This window comes from Tachyglossus aculeatus, chromosome 1, assembly GCF_015852505.1.
Source record: "Tachyglossus aculeatus isolate mTacAcu1 chromosome 1, mTacAcu1.pri, whole genome shotgun sequence".
Taxonomy (NCBI): Eukaryota; Metazoa; Chordata; class Mammalia; order Monotremata; family Tachyglossidae; genus Tachyglossus; species Tachyglossus aculeatus.
This window is the reverse complement of record NC_052066.1, coordinates 73,021,426-73,040,783: the sequence shown is the minus strand read 5'-3', so window position 1 is coordinate 73,040,783 and position 19,358 is coordinate 73,021,426. Positions and strand designations below refer to the sequence as shown.

The 19,358-nt window shown below is 42.4% G+C and overlaps 1 protein-coding gene across 1 annotated transcript in view; it reads right to left on the bottom strand.

The window, feature by feature from the left end:
* The window catches only part of MYO7B (myosin VIIB), a 198,830-nt gene that overhangs the window by 140,773 nt on the left and 38,699 nt on the right, over window positions 1-19,358 (bottom strand). Inside the window, exons 11-13 of the mRNA XM_038750824.1 lie at window positions 17,514-17,650; window positions 11,763-11,973; window positions 2,899-3,034 (exon numbers count right to left, since the gene is read on the bottom strand). Of these exons, the coding sequence (XP_038606752.1) occupies window positions 2,899-3,034; window positions 11,763-11,973; window positions 17,514-17,650 (484 nt within the window). The remainder of the gene's footprint in view (window positions 1-2,898; window positions 3,035-11,762; window positions 11,974-17,513; window positions 17,651-19,358) is intronic.

Here is a 19,358-nt window from a genome sequence, read left to right as displayed (position 1 = left end):
CTATTTAATCAATCTTCTTGCTCATCTCCTCGCCTTCAATCTAGACTCTACCCTGCTGCATGAATCGTCTTCTTGAAGAATCGATCAGCAGGCATCTCTCCATTCCTCAGAACACTCTACTGGTTTCCTGGGCTCTCTGGATCAAGTGTTAATATGTTTTGTTTTGTTGTCTGTCTCCCCCTTCTAGACTGTGAGCCCGCTGTTGGGTAGGGACCGTCTCTATATGCTGCCAACTTGTACTTCCCAAGTGCTTAGTACAGTGCTCTGTGCACAGTAAGCGCTCAATAAACACGACAATGAATGAATATTTATTTTTATTTATTTTATTTGTACATATTCATTCTATTTATTTTATTTTGTTGCTATGTTTTGTCGTCTGTCTCCCCCTTCTAGACTGTGAGCCCACTGTTGGGTAGGGACCGTCTCTATATGTTGCCAACTTGGACTTCCCAAGCGCTTAGCACAGTGCTCTACACAAAGTAAGTGCTCAATAAATATGGTTGAATGATTGAGTCCCCCCTTTCTAGACTGTGAGCCCACTGTTGGGTAGGGACCATCTCTATATGTTGCCAACTTGGACTTCCCAAGTGCTTAGTCCAGTGCTCTGCACACAGTAAGCGCTCAACAAATGCGACAATGAAATGAATGAATGTTTGTACGTATGTATTACTCTATTCTATTTGTACATATTTATTCTATTTATTTTATTTTGTTAAGATGGTTTGTTTTGTCATCTGTCTCCCCCTTCTAGACTGTGAGTCCGCTGTTGGGTAGGGACCGTCTCTATATGCTGCCAACTTGGACTTCCCAAGCGCTTAGTACAGTGCTCTGCACACAGTAAGCGCTCAATAAATATGACTGAATGATTGAAAGTGAAACTCCTCACAATTATCTTTTAAGGCTCTCACCCAAATTCCCCCGTCTTACAAATCTCCTTTCTTCATCTGCTATTCTCCAACACTGTCTTTGTTTCTCCCAAGCCAACCTTCTAACTGTTCCTTGCTCACAGCTCTCCTGACTCCCTTTGCTCACCCTGTTCTGCCAAATCTGTTACTATCAATCAATCGTATTTATTGAGCGCTTACTGTGTGCAGAGCACTGTACTAAGCACTTGGGAAGTCCAAGTTGGCAACATATAGAGACAGTCCCTACCCAACAGTGGGCTCACAGTCTATAAGGGGGAGACAGAGAACAAAACCAAACATATTAACAAAATAAAATAAATAGAATAGATAGGTACAAGTAAAATAAATAAATAAATTAATAGAGTAATAAATATGTACAAACATATATACATATATACAGGTGCTGTGGGGAAAGGAAGGAGGTAAAACGGGGGGATGGAGAAGGGGGCGAGGGGGAGAATATTACTCATATTCCCAGCCTTCCTGAAATCCCACTGGCTCCAAGCCTTCTCCAACGAAATCTCAGTTCCTAAAACTGTATACATCCATCAGGTACCTTGAGCACTTAGGCACTTGCTTATACTTATCCTCTGAACTTTCAGTGAATCAGAGGTGATTATTAAGGAATTACCGTGTTATCTACATACATTTATTCAGTTGTACATTTGATTATTTCGATTAGACTGCAAATATTTTTAAATCTGTTTCCCCCACTTCAATGAAAGCTCCATATAGGAGGGAATCGTGGCTCAGCAGAAAGAGCCCGGGCTTGGGAGCCAGAGGTCATGGGTTTGAATCCCGGCTCTGCCACATGTCTGCTGCGTGACCTTGGGCAAGTCACTTAACTTCTCTGAGCCTCAGTTACCTCATCTGTAAAATGGGGATTAAGAGTGGGAGCCCCACGTGGGACAACCTGATCACCTTGTAACCTCCCCAGCGCTTAGAACAGTGCTTTGCACATAGTAAGCGCTTAACAAATACCAACATTATTATTATTATTCTCTGAGCCTCGGTAACCTCATCTGTAAAGTGGAGATTAAGATTGTGAGCCCCACGTGGGACAACCTGATCACCTTGTTTCCCCCCCCAGTGCTTAGAACAGTGCTTTGCACATAGTAAGCGCTTAACAAATGCCATTATTATTATTATTATTTTTTTTTTTCACTGAATTGTACTTCCCAAGCACTTGGTACAGTGCAGTGCATCTAGCAGGCACTCAATGAATGCTATTAGTACTACTGGTATTTATGTTATACATGCTTTTATGGTGCTTATTAAGTGCTTACTCTGTGCCAAACGCTGTACAAAGCACTGGGATAGAAACAAGATAGTCAGATAGGGCAGAGCGCCTGTCCCATATAGGACTCCCATTTTGCAGATGAGGAAACAAAGGCCCAGGGAAATTAAGTGACTTGCCCAAGGTCCCGCAGCAAGCAAGTGGTAGATTTGGGATTAGAACCCAGGTCCTCTGACTTCTAGGATGATGCTCTTTCTAGGCCACGTTGCTTCTCCGTAGGTGTTCTTTTGTTTATCGGGGAACATCCTTAGAGCATCTATGACTTAGGATCTGGCCAAGCAGGCCCAAGCAAAGGGGCTCAGGACACGTTTACCAATGACAGAGGAAGAGTTAAAGCTGCGTATGATGGGTATAAATATGAGGGAGGCAGAACCTTCGCTCTTTGGCTTGCCTCAATCAATCAATTGTATTTATTGAGCGCTTACTGTGTGCAGAGCACTGTACTAAGCACTTGGGAAGTACAAGTTGGCAACATATAGAGACAATCCCTACCCAACAGTGGGCTCACAGTCTAAAAGGCAAGACTGTTCCAGACCTGGCCCTCCTGCAGCTGAGAGAAATAATAAAAGATGAAGACCTCCCTTTGGCTCCTGAGATTGGCCTGGAAACTATGACGCTGCTTCATGGTTTCTTCTCCCTGACACCCTGGGACAGAATGTTTTGATCACTTGCCACCCCAATCCTTAATGAACTCACCTTCTGACTGGTAAAAAACCACTCCCGCAAAATGACTGATCCCAAAATGGGTGTCATGGATGTTCTTGGGCGGAATATAGACTGTGCTCTGTTTGTGGAGGATGTTGAATTTGCTCAGCATGGTGGAGTCTGTTCCCTAGAGTCAAACACAAGCAAAGAGTTAAGTGTTACAACACGAGGCACCATACCCTCCCATGACCAAGGAGCTAACTGGTGACAACCACATTTAAAAAACAAAAAAACCCAACATTGCACCACCGAGGGTCATAATCTTGGGCCCAGAGTCAGAGGTGAGGACAGAGTTTTTTTTGTACCTCAATAGATCTATAGTATTTATTGAGCACCTACTAAACACAGAGCACAATACTGTTTGAGTATACAATAATGGTGGAATGACGTGGTCCCTGCCCTTAAGGAGGTTACAATCTTGTCAGGGAAATCGATCCAAAATTATAGAAAGGAGAGAGGCTGGAAAGAAGAATAAGTGGAATAGCTAATATTGAATAATGGAGTATGTAAATCAACATGTACAAAATAATAATAATGATAGCATTTATTAAGCACTTGCTCTGTGCAAAGCACTGTTCTAAGCGCTGGGGAGATTACAAGGTGGGCTCATAGTCTTAATCCCCATTTTTACAGATGAGGTAACAAGCACAGAGAGGTAAAGTGACTTGCCCAAAGTCACACAGCTGACAATCAGCAGAGCCGGCATTTGAACCCATGACCTCTGACTCCAAAGCCCGGGCTCTTTCCACTGAGCCACGCTGCTTCAGCTGTGAGTGCATGAAAGCTGAGATGGTGTTAAAATCCTGAGGGAGACTTGGGATGATATGATCTAGGAGAAGCAGTGTGGCTCAGTGGAAAGAGCCTGGGCTTTGGAGTCAGAGGTCATGGGTTCAAATACCGGCTCCACCACTTGTCAGCTGTGGGACTTTGGGCAAGTCACTTCACTTCTCTGGGCCTCAGTTCCCTCATCTGTAAAATGGGGATGAAGACTGTGAGCCCCACATGGGGCAACCTGATTACCTTGTAACCTCCCCAGCGCTTAGAACAGTGCTTTGCACATAGTAAGCGCTTAATAAATGCCATCATTATTATTATTATCTAGGAAGAAAGTTCCCTTGGAGAAAGTGGGATTTCAGAAAGGCTTTGAAGATGAATGGGCTGATGGATTTAAAAGGGGGGGGGGGGGAGAGAGAGAGAGAGAGAGATTGATTTATATATATATATATATATATATATACAGTTCTGGGCTAGAAGAAAGGTGTGATCCTGTAAACAAATTACAGTGAGAAATAGAGTTTGAGAGGAATGAAAGTTCAAACTGAAGTGTAGTGGGAGAAGTGAGTGGGGAAAAAAAAAATCAATGGCATTTATTGACCATTTACTGTGAACAGAACACTATTTGTACAGTATAATAGTGTTGGTGGACAAGATCCCTGGCCAGACTGTGAGCCCACTGTTGGGTAGGGACTGTCTCCATATGTTGCCAACTTGTACTTCCCAAGTGCTTAGTACAGTGCTCTGCATACAGTAAGCACTCAATAAATATGATTGATTGATTGATTAAAGGGGGAAGCAGCATGGCTCAGTGGAAAGAGTATGGGCTTTGGAGTCAGAGTTCATGGGTTCAAATCCCGGCTGTGTCAATTATCAGCTGTGTGACTTTGGGCAAGTCATTTAACTTCTCTGGGCCTCAGTTACCTCATCTGTAAAATGGGTATGAAGACTGTGAGCACCCCATGGGATAATCTGATTACCTTGTAACCTCCCCAGTGCTTAAAACAGTGCTTTGCACATAGTAAGCGCTTAATAAATGCCATTATTATTATTAATAAAGTCTTCAGGGTGAGACAGACGCTAATTAATTACAGATAGGGGAAAATAGTAAAAGACAAGGGTTTTTACATTCATTCATTCGTATTTATTGAGCGCTTACTGTGTGCAGAGCACTGTACTAGGCGCTTGGGAAGTACAAGTCGGCAACAGATAGAGACGGTCCCTACCCAACAACCGGCTCACAGCCGAGAAGGGGGAGACTTACAGGGAAGAATGTTTCTTCAACAATTTTGACTAAAATATGAATTGAAAAAACATGAATGCTGTGGGGTTGGCCTACCCTAGTGCTTAATGTACACAGCCAAGTGCTTAGTCAATGGTGAGGGGGTATGGAGAGGGGAAATGAGGGCTTAGCCAGGGTTAAATTGGAGGGAGAGAGCGCTAACTGGGGGCTTTCTAACTAATAGATAGAAGTTTCTACTTAATGGAGAGAGGATGGGTAACCACTGACGTCTTTTGAGCCCCTTCCTTCCTTTCCCCCTCGTCCCCCTCTCCATCCCCCCATTTTACCTCCTTCCCTTCCCCACAGCACCTGTATATATGTATGTACATATTTATTACTCTATTTATCTTACTTGTACATATCTATTCTATTTATTTTATTTTGTTAGTATGTTTGGTTTTGTTCTCTGTCTCCCCCTTCTAGACTGTGAGCCCGCTGTTGGGCAGGGACTGTCTCTATGTGTTGCCGACTTGTACTTCCCAAGCACTTAGTACAGTGTTCTGCACACAGTAAGCGCTCAATAAATATGATTGATTGATTGATTTTGAGGAGGAGAGAGACGTGTACAGAATGACTTTTTTGAAAAATAATCCAAGCAGCAAAGTATGGCCCAGAGAGGAAAGCAGCATGGCGTAGTGGATAGAGCAGGGGCCCGGGACTCAGGTGGTCATGGGTTCTAATCCTGGTTCTGCCACTTGTCTGCTGTGTGGCCATGGGCAAGGCACTTCACTTCTCTGTGCCTCATTTACCTCATCTGTAAAATGGGGGTTAAGACTGTGAGCCCTCTGCAGGACCGGGACTGTGTCCAACCCAATTTGTTGGTGTCCATCCCAGCACTTAATACAGTGTCCGGCAGCATGGCTCAGTGGAAAGAGCATGGGCTTTGGAGTCAGAGGTCATGGGTTCGAATCCTGGCTCCGCCACATGTTTGCTGTGTGACCTTGGGCAAGTCACTTCACTTCTCTGGGCCTCAGTTACCTCATCTGTAAAATGGGGATGAAGACTGTGAGCCCCACGTGGGACAAGCTGATCACTTTGTACCCCCCCAGCGCTTAGAACAGTGCTTTGCACGTAGTAAGCGCTTAACAAATGCCATTATTATTATTATTATTATTATAGTAAGCACTTAACAAATACCATAATTATTATTATTATTGTAATTAAGAGACCTGTGAGAAAGCTGATTTAGTAGTCTGGGTGGGATACCACAAGCATCTGGATCAGGGAGGGGACCACACCAGGACTTAATTTTTTTACTGATTGTTAGAGGCAGTAAGTATTTTTGGAAAGTTGAACATTAAAAAAAAAGTAGGAAAGTTTGGAAGAGAAATATATCACTAACAAACCAAAAATACATTTTTGCTTTCCTTTGTATCTCCTCTGGGTCTGGGCTGAAGCTCAAACCTCATTTAGGGAAGGGATCACATCTATTAACGCTGTCGTCCTCTCCCAAATGTTCAGGAAAGTTGTCAGCACACAGCAAGCATTTAATAAATGCTATCGCTGACCTGATTATTATAGAACTCGTTTGAGAAACTGTGTCAAACACCGTTCTACGCACTGGGATAGATAAGGTTAATCAAGTCTGACACAGTTGCCAATTTACAGATGAGGAAGTTGAGCTACAGAGAGGAGAAGTGGCTTGCCCAAGGTCATACAGCGCTCATATGGCAGAGTCAGGATTAGCGCCTGATTGAAAAAGAATCCATTTTTCAGAGCTAATTTAAAATCCCAAGTTTCGAAGTGATTTCAAAATTGGAAAAGGATTGCAAAACCTAATACTATGAGGGATTTATCAAAATAATAATGAGGCCTTCCCAGACTGAGCCCCCTCCTTCCTCTCCCCCTTCATCCCCCTCTCCATCCCCCCAGTCTTACCTCCTTCCCTTCCCCACAGCACCTGTATATATGTATATGTGTTTGTACATATTACTCTATTTATTTTACTTGTACATATCTATTCTATTTGTTTTATTTTGTTGATATGTTTGGTTTTGTTCTCTGTCTCCCCCTTCTAGACTGTGAGCCCACTGTTGGGTAGGGACTGTCTCTATATGTTGCCAACTTGTACTTCCCAAGCGCTTAGTACAGTGCTCTGCACACAGTAAGTGCTCAGTAAATATGACTGAATGATTGATTAATTCATATTTGGGGGGAGATCAGTGGACCAACTGAAAATTGAGACAACCCCAAAGGAAAAAAGGTTTGACAGAAACCAATACAGGCCTCCCCAGCTGTTCACTGCAAACTGAGGGACGAGTTCAAACTTTGCTTCCGAGTTTTCTAAAGATTTCCTCATCACATCCCGCCTCTGCCTTTCATACTACGAGAAATATGAAATTCTAACTTCCTTCATCTTCATTTGACACCCCCAGGAGTTCTTTAGGGATGAAGAGGGTGAAACTTTCAGAGGGGTTAATCATCCAGGGCTCTTGCTTCTATGCTTCCTTCTTCCTAATACCCACCTTTCCTCCATTTCATTTTGAGGAAGTGTTGCCCAACTAATAAACTCAACCTTTAGACTGCAAGCGCCTTGTGTGCGGGAAATGGGTCTGTTTGGATCTATGACCTTTGGGCTTTTGGTATTTACCCTAACCTCACCTACACAGCACTTATGTATGTATCTAAGTCATAAGTTATGTATTATGTACATAAGTTATGTATGTATGTATCTAGACTGTGAGCCCACTGTTGGGTAGGGACCGTCTCTATATGTTGCCAACTTGTACTTCCCAAGCGCTTAGTACAGTGCTCTTCACCAAGTAAGCGCTCAATAAATATGATTGAATGAACGAATGGATATTTATATCATATTAAAAATCTTATATTTTTAATACCAATTAGTATGATAACAATACCAATAATGAATAGCATTGTTTATTTATTTATATTAATATAACATAATATAATTAATATAATAATCATATTTATAATTAGTATTGCAATAATACCAATAACGAATGCTATTTATCAATTCATTTATATTAATTATTGATTCATTTATATTTATTATATTAATACTTTTTGTCTTTGCCTCTAGATGTAAGCTCACTGCGGGCACGAAATGTGTCTACCAACTGTGTTGTATTGTACCCTTCCAAGTGCTTAGTGGTCTGTACACAGTAATAATAATAATGGTACTTGTTCATTCATTCAATCATATTTATTGGGCACTTACTGTGTGCACAGCACTGTACTAAGTACTTGGGAAGTATAAATTGGCAACATATAGAGACGGTCCCTACCCAACAGCGGGCTCACATTTACTGTGTGCCAAGCACTGAACTAAGCACTGGGGTAGATACAAATTAATCAGGTTGGACACAGTGCCTGTCCCACACTGGGACTCCCACTTTTAATCCCCATTTTACAGATGAGGCAACTGAGGCTTCGTACAGTGCTCTGCACACAGTAAGAGCTCAATAAACACGACTGAATGAATGAGGCACAGAAAAGTTAAGTGACTTGCCCAAGGTCACACAGCAGACATGTGGGGGAGCCAGGATTAGAACCCATGACCTTCCGACTCTCAGGCTTGTGGTCTATCCACTAAGCTACACTATTTCCCTGCTCCACACCACTGATTACCAATTCTGTTATATTGTACTCTCCCAGTGATTAGTACAGTGCTCTTCACATAGTTGGCACTCAATCAATCAATCAATCGTATTTATTGAGCGCTTACTGTGTGCAGAGCACTGTACTAAGCACTTGGGAAGTACAAGTTGGCAACATATACAGACAGTCCCTACCCAACAGTGGGCTCACAGTCTAAAAGGGGAAGACAGAGAACAAAACCAAACATATTAATAGAATAAATAGAATAGATATGTACAAGTAAAATAAATAAATACAGTACTCAATAAATGACTGAATAGAAGACATTCCCCCAGTGTTGTTATCTCAATAACCACCCTCAGTACATAGCAATCTATTATTTTCATTAAGCACTTACTATGTGCGGAGCACTATATTAAGCACTTGGGAGAATACACTACGAGTTGATAGACATGTTCCCTGCACACAGTGAGCTTCCAGTACATAATAATGATGGCATTTATTAAGCGCTTACTATGTGCAAAGCAATCAATCAATCGTATTTATTGAGCGCTTACTGTGTGCAGAGCACTGTACTAAGCGCTTGGGAAGTACAAGTTGGCAACATATAGAGACGGTCCCTACCCAACAGTGGGTTCACAGTCTAGAAGGACTGTTCTAAGCGCTGGGGAGGTTACAAGGTGATCAGGTTGTCCCATGGGGGGCTCACAGTCATAATCCTCATTTAAGGTATATTATAAAATTATAAGGTATTATTATAAGGTATTATAAAATTATAAGTTATATTATAAAGTTATAAGGTAACTGAGGCCCAGAGAAGTTAAGTGAGTTGCCCAAAGTCACACAGCTGACAATTGACGGAGCTGGGATTAGAACCCATGACCTCTGACTCCAAAGCCCGGGCTCTTTCCACTGAGCCACACTGCTTCTCTATAGGGGGAGGCAAGCATTAATATAAATAAAAAAATTATGGACGTGTACATAAGTGATGTGGAGCTGAGGGAAGGGTGAATAAAGGGCACAAATGCAGAAGGGAGTAGGGGAACATTTACATAAATCTACATTCATTTCATTTTTCAATACTTTTGCTACTAGTAGATTTATATCTATTTTCCTGAGCCCATGGTATTATGCTCAATTTATGTCTGCCTCTCTTACCATTAGTTTGCAAGCTTTTTGGAAAAGGGGACTGTTAACCAATCCTGCTGGATGAATGAAAGAATCCCCTAATCTCCTTCTTTCCATCAAAAGATAGGCAGTGGAAGAAAAAATGAGAAATTGATTTCTGCAAATTCAGCTGCTCTGGTAAAGCAGTTTGGTGGAGGAATGTATTGAAACACTTGGCTAAAGTGACATTAAGGACTCATATTGAATAAGGATTCCACGAATCCTAGACTGTGAGCCCGTTGTTGGGTAGGGACCATCTCTATATGTTGCCAACCTGTACTTCCCAAGTGCTTAGTACAGTGCTGTGCACACAGTAAGCGCTCAATAAATATGATTGAATGAATGAATCTGTGTTCTTCCTATTACCAATACGTGCTGATTCATTCATTCAATCGAATTTATTGAGCGTGAACTACATGCAAAGCACTGTTCTAAGCGCTTGGGAGATTGCAATATAATGACAGACACATTCCCTGCCCTCAATGAGCTCACAGTCTAGAGAGGGTGACAGCCGTTAATAAACATAAATAAATAAATTACAGATACATACATATGCGCTGTGGGGGTGGGAGGAAGGATGAATGAAGGGGGCAAGTCAGGGTGACACAGAAAGGAGTGGGAGAAGAGGAGAGGAGGGCTCAGTCAGGGAAGGCTTCTTGGAGGAGATGTGCCTTCAATAAGGCCTTGAAGTGGGGGAGAGCGATTATCTGTCTGATATGAGGAGGCCAGAAGCAGGATATGGGCGAGAGGTCGGCGGTGAGATGGGTGAAATCGAGGTGCCATAAAAAGGTTACCATTAGAGGAATGGAATTTATGGGCTGGGTTGTAGTGAGAGAGTAGGGAGGTGAGGTAGGAGGGGGCAAGATGATTGAGTGCCTTAAAGCTGACGGTGAGGAGTTTTTGTTTGATACCAAGGTGGATGGATGCTAATCTAAAACCTGTGACGTTTAAAATTGGGCAACACAACCAACGCAGTTCCAGACTCCCAGTAGCGGCTACGGCATTTACTAAATGCCTATGTGCAAAGCACTTTGGTAAATGCTGAGAAAGAATACATAGATGAGACTGAGATATGAGGCCTGATTCCCAAAGGGCTCATTGACAGACACACAAGGAAAGAAGAAACTAAAAAATATGAGATGATAGTAGGTGCTCAGATAATAACAACAACAATAATGATGGCATTTATTAAGCGCTTACTATGTGAAAAGCACTGTTCTAAGCGCTGGGGAGGTTACAAGGTGATCAGGTTGCCCCAGTGGGGGCTCACAGTCTTAATCCTCATTTTAATGATGGCATTTATTAAGTGCTTACTACGTGCAAAGCACCGTTCTAAGCACTGGGGAGGTTTCAAGGTGATCATTTTGTCCCACGGGGGGCTCACAGTCTTCATCCCCATTTTACAGATGAGGTAACTGAGGCCCAGAGAAGTGAAGCGACTTGCCCAAAGTCACACAGCTGACAAGTGGCGGAGTCGGGATTCGAACCTATGACCTCTGACTCCAAAGCCCGGGCTCTTTCCACTGAGCCATGCTGCTGAGGTGTTGGGAATTAATCAGGGTAGTTCTCAAATTCTTGGGGGAGGTGAGATTTTAGGAAGCCTCTGACTATGGGGAGGTCTGGGGTCTGGTGGATCTTTGGAGGGGAAGAAATTCCAGTCTGGAATGAAGGGTTGGAGGCTCTGGAGAATGAAGAGTGAGGGAAGGTCGGGAGTAGCGGATGAAGAAGCCAGTGTGAAAGAGAAAGCTGTGGTAAGGATATTCTGCTCAATGGAGAGGGAGATGGGTAGCAATTGGAGGTGGAAAGATGTGTGCCAAGCGACACTGCAGGAAGGCGATAGACTAAATGAGGGGGCTGATACAACAGTACAGATGAGGTAACTGAGGCACAGAGAAGTGAAGTGACTTGCCCAAAGTCACACAGCTGACAATCGGCGGTGTGGGATTTGAACCCACGACCTCTGACTCCAAAGCCCGGGCTCTTTCCACTGAGCCACGCTGCTTCGCAATGAGGGTAGCCTATTACTCTTTTACCAGGAAAAAGAGGGTGGGGAGTTGGGATGGGGTGTACCCACCTGGGGGAATTTACTTTCTTCGTCAATCAGGGAGAAGATATTCATGGGTTTGACAGCAATTACATCCAGGGTCAGCCGGTTGTCATTGAAGTCAATGTAATCCCAGGTAATATTCTCGGTTTGATATTCTTCCTGCTCCAGCATGAAAACGTGGTGGACAAAGAACTGCTGCAGATGTTCATTGGCCAGGTTGATGCAGAGCTGCTCAAAACTGGGTTTTTTTTGTGGGGTTTGGGGAGGGGGGGAAACCACAAGGATATCAGGTTATTTCTCCCATTCATTCATTCATTCATTCAATCGTATTTATTGAGAGCTTACTGTGTGCAGAGCACTGTACTAAGCGCTTGGGATGTACAAGTCAACAACATAAAGAGACGGTCCCTACCCAATAACGGGCTCACAGTCTAGAAGGGGGAGACAGACAACAAAACAATGTTGGGTAGGGATTGTCTCTATTTGTTGCCAAATTGTATTTTCCAAGCGCTTAGTACAGTGCTCTGCACACAGTGAGTGCTCAATAAATACGATTGAATGAATGAATTCCTCTAGGTGTCACTTTCGCTTTCACACTAGGAACTGAAGTTGATCTGATTGTCCAAGAAACCAAATATAATGGCCCAATTTTTTAGACTAGGAAGCGGACAAATACCTCATCAAACAAAGCCTCTTAAGTACCCTAAATTCATTTTCCGTACCCTAAATTCATTTTCCTGGCAAATAGCTGACTCCCCTCAGCAATGGTTTAGGATTCACAGGACTTTCCTCTGAAATCACGAGCATCAAATCAATCGATCAATCGTATTTATTGAGCGCTTACTGTGTGCAGAGCACTGTCCTAAGGGCTTGGGAAGTACAAGTTGGCAACATATAGAGACAGTCCCTACCCAACAGTGGGCTCACAGTCTAAAAGGGAGAGACAGAGAACAAAACCAAACATACTAACAAAATAAATAGAATAGATATGTACAAGTAAAATAAATAGAGTAATAAATATGTACAAACATATATACATATATACAGGTGCGGTGGGGAAGGGAAGGAGGTAAGATGGGGGGGATGGAGAGGGGGACGAAGGGGAGAGGAAAGCCCTGAAATCTTGGTGCTACTTTTTACTTATTCAGTCCACTTCTGCTACCATGCCTCTCCTGAAAGTTCGTATGGGGTTGACGAGTGGGAGTGAGAAGAGATTTGGGAAAATGATTGGATGTATTAGGAAAATGAGAATTAATGAGGTTTCGCTCCATATAATTGCACATGGAAGTCATCTCCCGGAGGCATTGTACAGAAGTGAAGTATCACTCTCATAATTGAACGGCATGTTTCTAGCTTCTGGGTTAAGGCAGTGGTTCAAAAACAAAAGCACTGGAATCAGGATAAATGAGGAGAGAAAGTTAATCAAACCCACTCACATTTATCAGCCCCCCTCCCCATTATCACCTCCTTATCATCACTGATAATATTTATTGAGTGTTTACTATGTGCAGAGCACTGTACTAAATCAATCGTATTTATTGAGCGCTTACTGTGTGCAGAGCACTGTACTAAGCGCTTGGGAAGTACAAGTTGGCAACATATAGAGACGGTCCCTACCCAACAGTGGGCTCACAGTCTAGAAGACTAAACACTAGTCTAGAAGACTAAACACTTGGGAGAGTACAGTTCAGCGCTTAGAACAGTGCTTTGCACACAGTAAGCACTTAATAAATGCCATTATTATTATTATAGTAAGTGCTTAACAAATGCCATTATTATTATTATTATTATAGTAAGCACTTAACAAATGCCATTATTATTATTATTATTTACAACAGAGTTGGTAGACATTCCCTGTCCACAGCAAGCTTCCATAGTCCGCTTTGGGGTATGAGAATCAAATTAAATGGGCACCCACTGTGTGCAGAGGACTATACTATATTGCCCAAGGAGAATAATAAAATAATAATACTGACTGTGGTATTTGTTAAGTGCTGTCGGTGAGCCAAGCAATGCACTTGGAGTGAATATAATCTCTCTATAAGCCCAAAATAAGTTCCTCTAAACTGTAAGCTTGTTATAGGCAGGGAACGTGTCTGCAAATTCTGCTGTATGATACTCTGTCAAGTACTTAGTAAAGTGCTTTGCGTATAGTAAGCACTCGATATGGTACAGTGCTCTGCACACAGTAAGCGCTCAATAAATACGATTGATTGATTGATTGATATCACTGATTGAATTGAAAAGTCGACTGGGCAAAGTCCCTGCCCCACATGGGGTTTACAGTCTAAGAGGAGGGAAAGCAAACATTCTATCCCCACTTACATTCATAGTAAGCGCTCAATAAATACGATTGATTGATTGATTATTTACTGAGTGCTTACTGTGCGCAGAGCACTGTACTAAGTGCTTGGGAAGTACAAGTTGGCAACATATAGAGACGGGCCCTACCCAACAGCAAGCTCACAGTCTAGAAGGGGGAGACAGACAATCAATCAATCGTATTTATTGAGCGCTTACTGTGTGCAGAGCACTGTACTAAGCGCTTGGGAAGTACAAGTTGGCAACATATAGAGACAGTCCCTACCCAACAGTGGGCTCACAGTCTAAAAGGGGGAGACAGAGAACAAAACAAAACATACTAACAAAATAAAATTAATAGAATAGATATGTACAAGTAAAATAGAGTAATAAATATGTACAAACATATATACATATGTAACATGGACAACAAAACAAAACATATTAACAAAATGGAAACTGGGGCACAGAGAAGTTAAGTGACCGGCACAGAGCTGGAATTAGAACCCAGATCCCTGCCTCAAAACTGTAAAGTCGTGGTGAGCAGGGAAGGTGTCTACCAACTCTGTTGAATTGTACTCTTCCAGGTGCTTAGTACAGTGTTCTGCACACAGCAAGCGCTCAATAAATACCATTGATTATCTCCCAGGCCCTTCCATTAGTCCCTACTACTTCTCCTGAAGAATACAGAGTTCACTAAAATTAGTAGTCACACAACTTTTAGCCCAACTTTTATGCGAAGCTCACTCTAGAATAAAATGTACAACCAAAAAAGGGAAGTAGAAAGGAAAAGCAATAAATTTGAGTCTTACTGGATAAGACTTGAGTCCTTCTAGACTGTGAGCCCGTTGTTGGGTAGGGATTGTCTCTATCTGTTGCCAAATTGTATTTTCCAAGGGCTTAGTACACTGCTCTGCACACAATTAGCGCTCAATAAATACGACTGAATGAACGAATAATTTTTTTTTTAGGTCACATTCTTGGCTGAATGGCTGCCAAGTTCCTACACAATGATACCACATTCCTTCAGTCTAACGTCCTGGCATCACTGGTCATTTCAGTGGCTTTTCAGTTGGACAAAGATAGGGAAACTTCCCCTCTGTATCAAAATGAGATTCAACTGACCCACATTCCCAGACATGTAAACTAATACTTTGTGTGCTGCTTCTCTACAACAGCTACAAATATAATAATAATAATCTCACCATGAGTTTACAGTTTTGAGGCTGGAGATATAGATTCTAATTCCAGCAATAATAATAATAATCTCACCATGAGTTTACAGTTTTGAGGCAGGAGATACAGATTCTAATTCCAGCTCTGCACAGGTCACTTAACTTCTCTGTGCCTCCTCAATTTCCTCAGCTGTATAAATGGGGATAAAATCTTTGTTTTCCCTCCCCTTAGACTGTAAACCCCATGTGGGACCTGGATTTTGTGTGCTTACTGTGCACTATGCACTGTATTAAACCGCTGGGGTGGATTCAAGGAAATCAAATTGGACACAGTCCCTATCCCACACGGAGCTCACAGTCTCAATCCCCATTTTACAGAAGAGGGAATTTAGGCAGAGAGAAGTGAAGTGACTTGCCCAAGATTACACAGCAGACAAATGGCGGAGCTGAGATCAGAACCCATGACCCGTGCTTCTGACTTCTGGCCCTGTGGTCTACCACTGGAGCTGCCAGTTTTGGCTCACCATGTGCCCTAATATCAATAATGATATTATTATTATTATTATAGAGAAGCAGTGTGGCTCAGTGGAAAGAGCACGGGCTTTGGAGTCAGAGGTCACGGGTTCAAATCCCAGCTCCACCAATTGTCAACTGTGTGACTTGGGTAAGTCACTTCTCTGCGCCTCAGTTCCATCATCTGTAAAATGGGGGTTAAGTCTGTGAGCCCCCCCGTGGGACAACCTGATCACCTTGTAACCTCCCCAGTGCTTAGAACAGTGCTTTGCACATAGTAAGCGCTTAATAAATGTCATTATAAAAATAATAATCCTTGGGTATTTAGTAGACTCTTTCTGTGCATTGTTTGCTTTATAAAGCAAGCCTTTTACCTGAAGATAAGCAAGCTGTGATTCAACCACCCAAAAGAGTAGTGATAGTATTTATTAAGTGCTTACTGTGTGTAGAGCATTATGCTAAGCACTGGGAAAAACTATACAGGCGGGCATTAGAACATGTTAACTCCACTAGCTCCACCATTCTGAGTTCCGCTAGGAACCCCTTCCCAAACTGAGCCCCCTTTTTCCTCTCCTCCTCTTCATCCCTTCACCCTACCTCCTTCCCGTCCCAACAGCACCTGTATATATGTTTGTACAGATTTATTACTCTATTTATTTTACTTGTACATATTTACTATATTTATTTTGTTAATGATGTGCATCTAGCTTTACTTCTATTTATTCTGATGGCTTGACACCTGTCCACATAATAATAATAATAATGGCATTTATTAAGCACTTACTATATGAAAAGCACTGTTTTAAGTGCTGGGGAGGTTACAAGGAGATCAGGTTGTCCCACTGGGGGCTCACAGTCTTAATCCCCATTTTACAGATGAGGTCACTGAGGCCCAGAGAAGTTAAGTGACTTGCCCAAAGTCACACAGCTGACAATTGGCAGAGTTGGGGTTTGAACCCATGACCTCTGACTCCAAAGCCCGGGCTCTTTCCACTGAGCCACACTTCTACCCCGGGCTGTTTGGCAGAGAGCATTTTAGGTTTTCCTACTTCCCTTCTTCCTCAATCCCTGCCTCTTCTATCTCTTAGGGGCCAAGGTGGCTTCATGGCAATTCCCAAAGTCCTAGCAAACTGATGGGTGAGTTAGAAATGGTGGTGATGGAGGGTGGGGAGGGGATGCGGAACAGAGGGAGGCATGAAGGGCTGTCACAACCATCAGTGATGGGAATTCCCAGGCTAATGAGGAAGTCTGCAGGTGAAACAGATAATAATATTAATAACAATTATGGTATTCGTTAAGCGCTTACTATGTGCCTGGCACTGTGCTAAATGCCGGGGTGGATACAAGTAAATCAGGTTGGACACAGTCCCTGTCCCACGTGGGGCTCACAGTCTTTTACGGCTGAGGGAACTGAGGCACAGAGAAGTGAAGTGATTTTCCCAAGGTCACACAGCAGACAAGTGGCCGAGCCAGGATCCCACAAAACACCTTCTTGGTCTACACAGACCCAAGATAGCACTTTCCAGCATTGCCAACTAAATACAGCGAAAGTCCATGTTACAGACTCCTTATTTATTAGCTAGAAAATGAGACTGGAAATGTCAGCATTTTTCAGAAAGATGTGGGAATCCATTAATCATTTTTATTCAAATTACCATTAGCTCCATCTCATGCATAGACAAATTGTGGGGTAAAATGATATATAACAAATACCATACTAGGAAAATAATGTAGCCAAGTGTTTCTATTTTTCAGTTTCTTTGAAGTCAACAATTCAGGAATAACATACCTGTTGGTTTGGAAGTTTTCAAAGCCAAAAATATCTAGTAATCCAATGGACCTGCGCATATTTTTGGGATCCTGGAACTTGAAAATTGCTGCATTGATCCTACTGACAATCCACAAGAAGAGGTGTCCATAAATTCCCTGAAGGTGAACAAAATAGGAACAAAATGAATTCCAATCTCGCTGAAAGAATTCGAGGCAACAGATTTTATCTGGACCTTTATCTTGTGCAAAAAATCTCATTGTAACACGGGGTACAAAGCTCAATAACACAGTTTGGCATGCCATTTTGGCACCCAAAATTTAAAGGGTGAAAAGAAACCTGAAACCAAATGAAAGGAAAGCCGGGTTTCTTCCGAAGTTGGAGCCCCCCATCCAGAGGAGGAGAAATATATGGCCATTCCAGAAAGCAAGATGGAAAGGGAAGAAGATATATTTGTGAGGGGGAGACTTGCAGTTTGACAGGCCAAGCTGAAAGCTAAATATGGGCAAGAGACTGAAAGTCTGAGAAAAGGTACTGTTTTTATTGGTATTCCACCATTACCCGCCTTTTTCTGAGAATCATTGGAATTTGCTGGGGATGGGGGTAATCAAATCCTACTTTTCTTTTTCAAGTAAAGAGGCTCATTCAATTAGTGGCATTTAATGAGCATTTACAGTGCACTGTACTAAATGCTTGTGTGAGTACAACAGAGCACAGAGTCAGGGTTTAGAGGAGGATCTAGGAAAATCCACTGTAAAAAGGAGATGAAAGCCAGGAGGAAAAATATCTCCTCCTCCCCATCGCCCCACCCTACCTCCTTCCCCTCCCCACAGCACCTGTATATATGTTAGTACGGATTTATTATTCTATTTATTTTACTTGTACATATTTACTATTCTATTTATTTTGTTAATGATGCACATTTTGCTCTAATTCTTTTTGTTCTGATGACTTGACACCTGTCCACATGTTTTGTTTTGTTGTCTGTCTCCCCCTTCTAGACTGTAAGCCAGTTCATTCATTCATTCAATCGTATTTATTCATTCATTCAATCGTATTTATTGAGCGCTTACTGTGTGCAGAGCACTGTACTAAGCGCTTGGGAAGTACAAGTTGGACTTGTTGTTGGATAGGGACTGTCTCTATTATGTTGCCAACTTGTACTTCCCAAGCGCTTAGTACAGTGCTCTGCACACAGTAAGCACTCAATAAATACGATTGAATGAATGAATGAATGAAATATTGCAGGAGAGAGAATAATAATAGTAGTATTTGTTAAGTTCTTACTATGTGCCAAGCACTGTTCTAAGCACTGGTGTAGATATAAGGTAATCAGGTTGTCCCAGGTGGGGCTCACAGTCTTAATCCCCATTTTACAGATGAGGTAATTGAGGCACAGAGAATTTAAGTTCATTCATTCATTCATTCAATTGTATTTATTGAGCGCCTACTGTGTGCGGAGCACTGTACTAAGCACTTGGGAAGTACAAGTTTGCAACATATAGAGACGGTCCCTACCCAACAGAGGGCTCAGTCTAGAAGGGGGAGACAGACAACAAAACATATAAACGAAATAAAATAAATATGTACAAGTGACTTGGCCAAGGTCATACAGCAGACAAGTGGCAGAGCAGGATTAGAACCCATGTCCTCTGACCCCCAAACCCGGGCTCCTGCCACTAGGCCATGCTGCTTCTCAAGGGAAGGGAACAAACCAGGAACTCCTTCCACCTACATATCCAACAGATAATCACTCTCCCCACCTTCAAAGCCTTATTAAAATCACATCTCCTCCAAGAAACCTTCCCCAATTAAGCTCTCATTTCCTCTTCTCCCACTCCCTTCAACACTGTCCTTGCGTTGGGA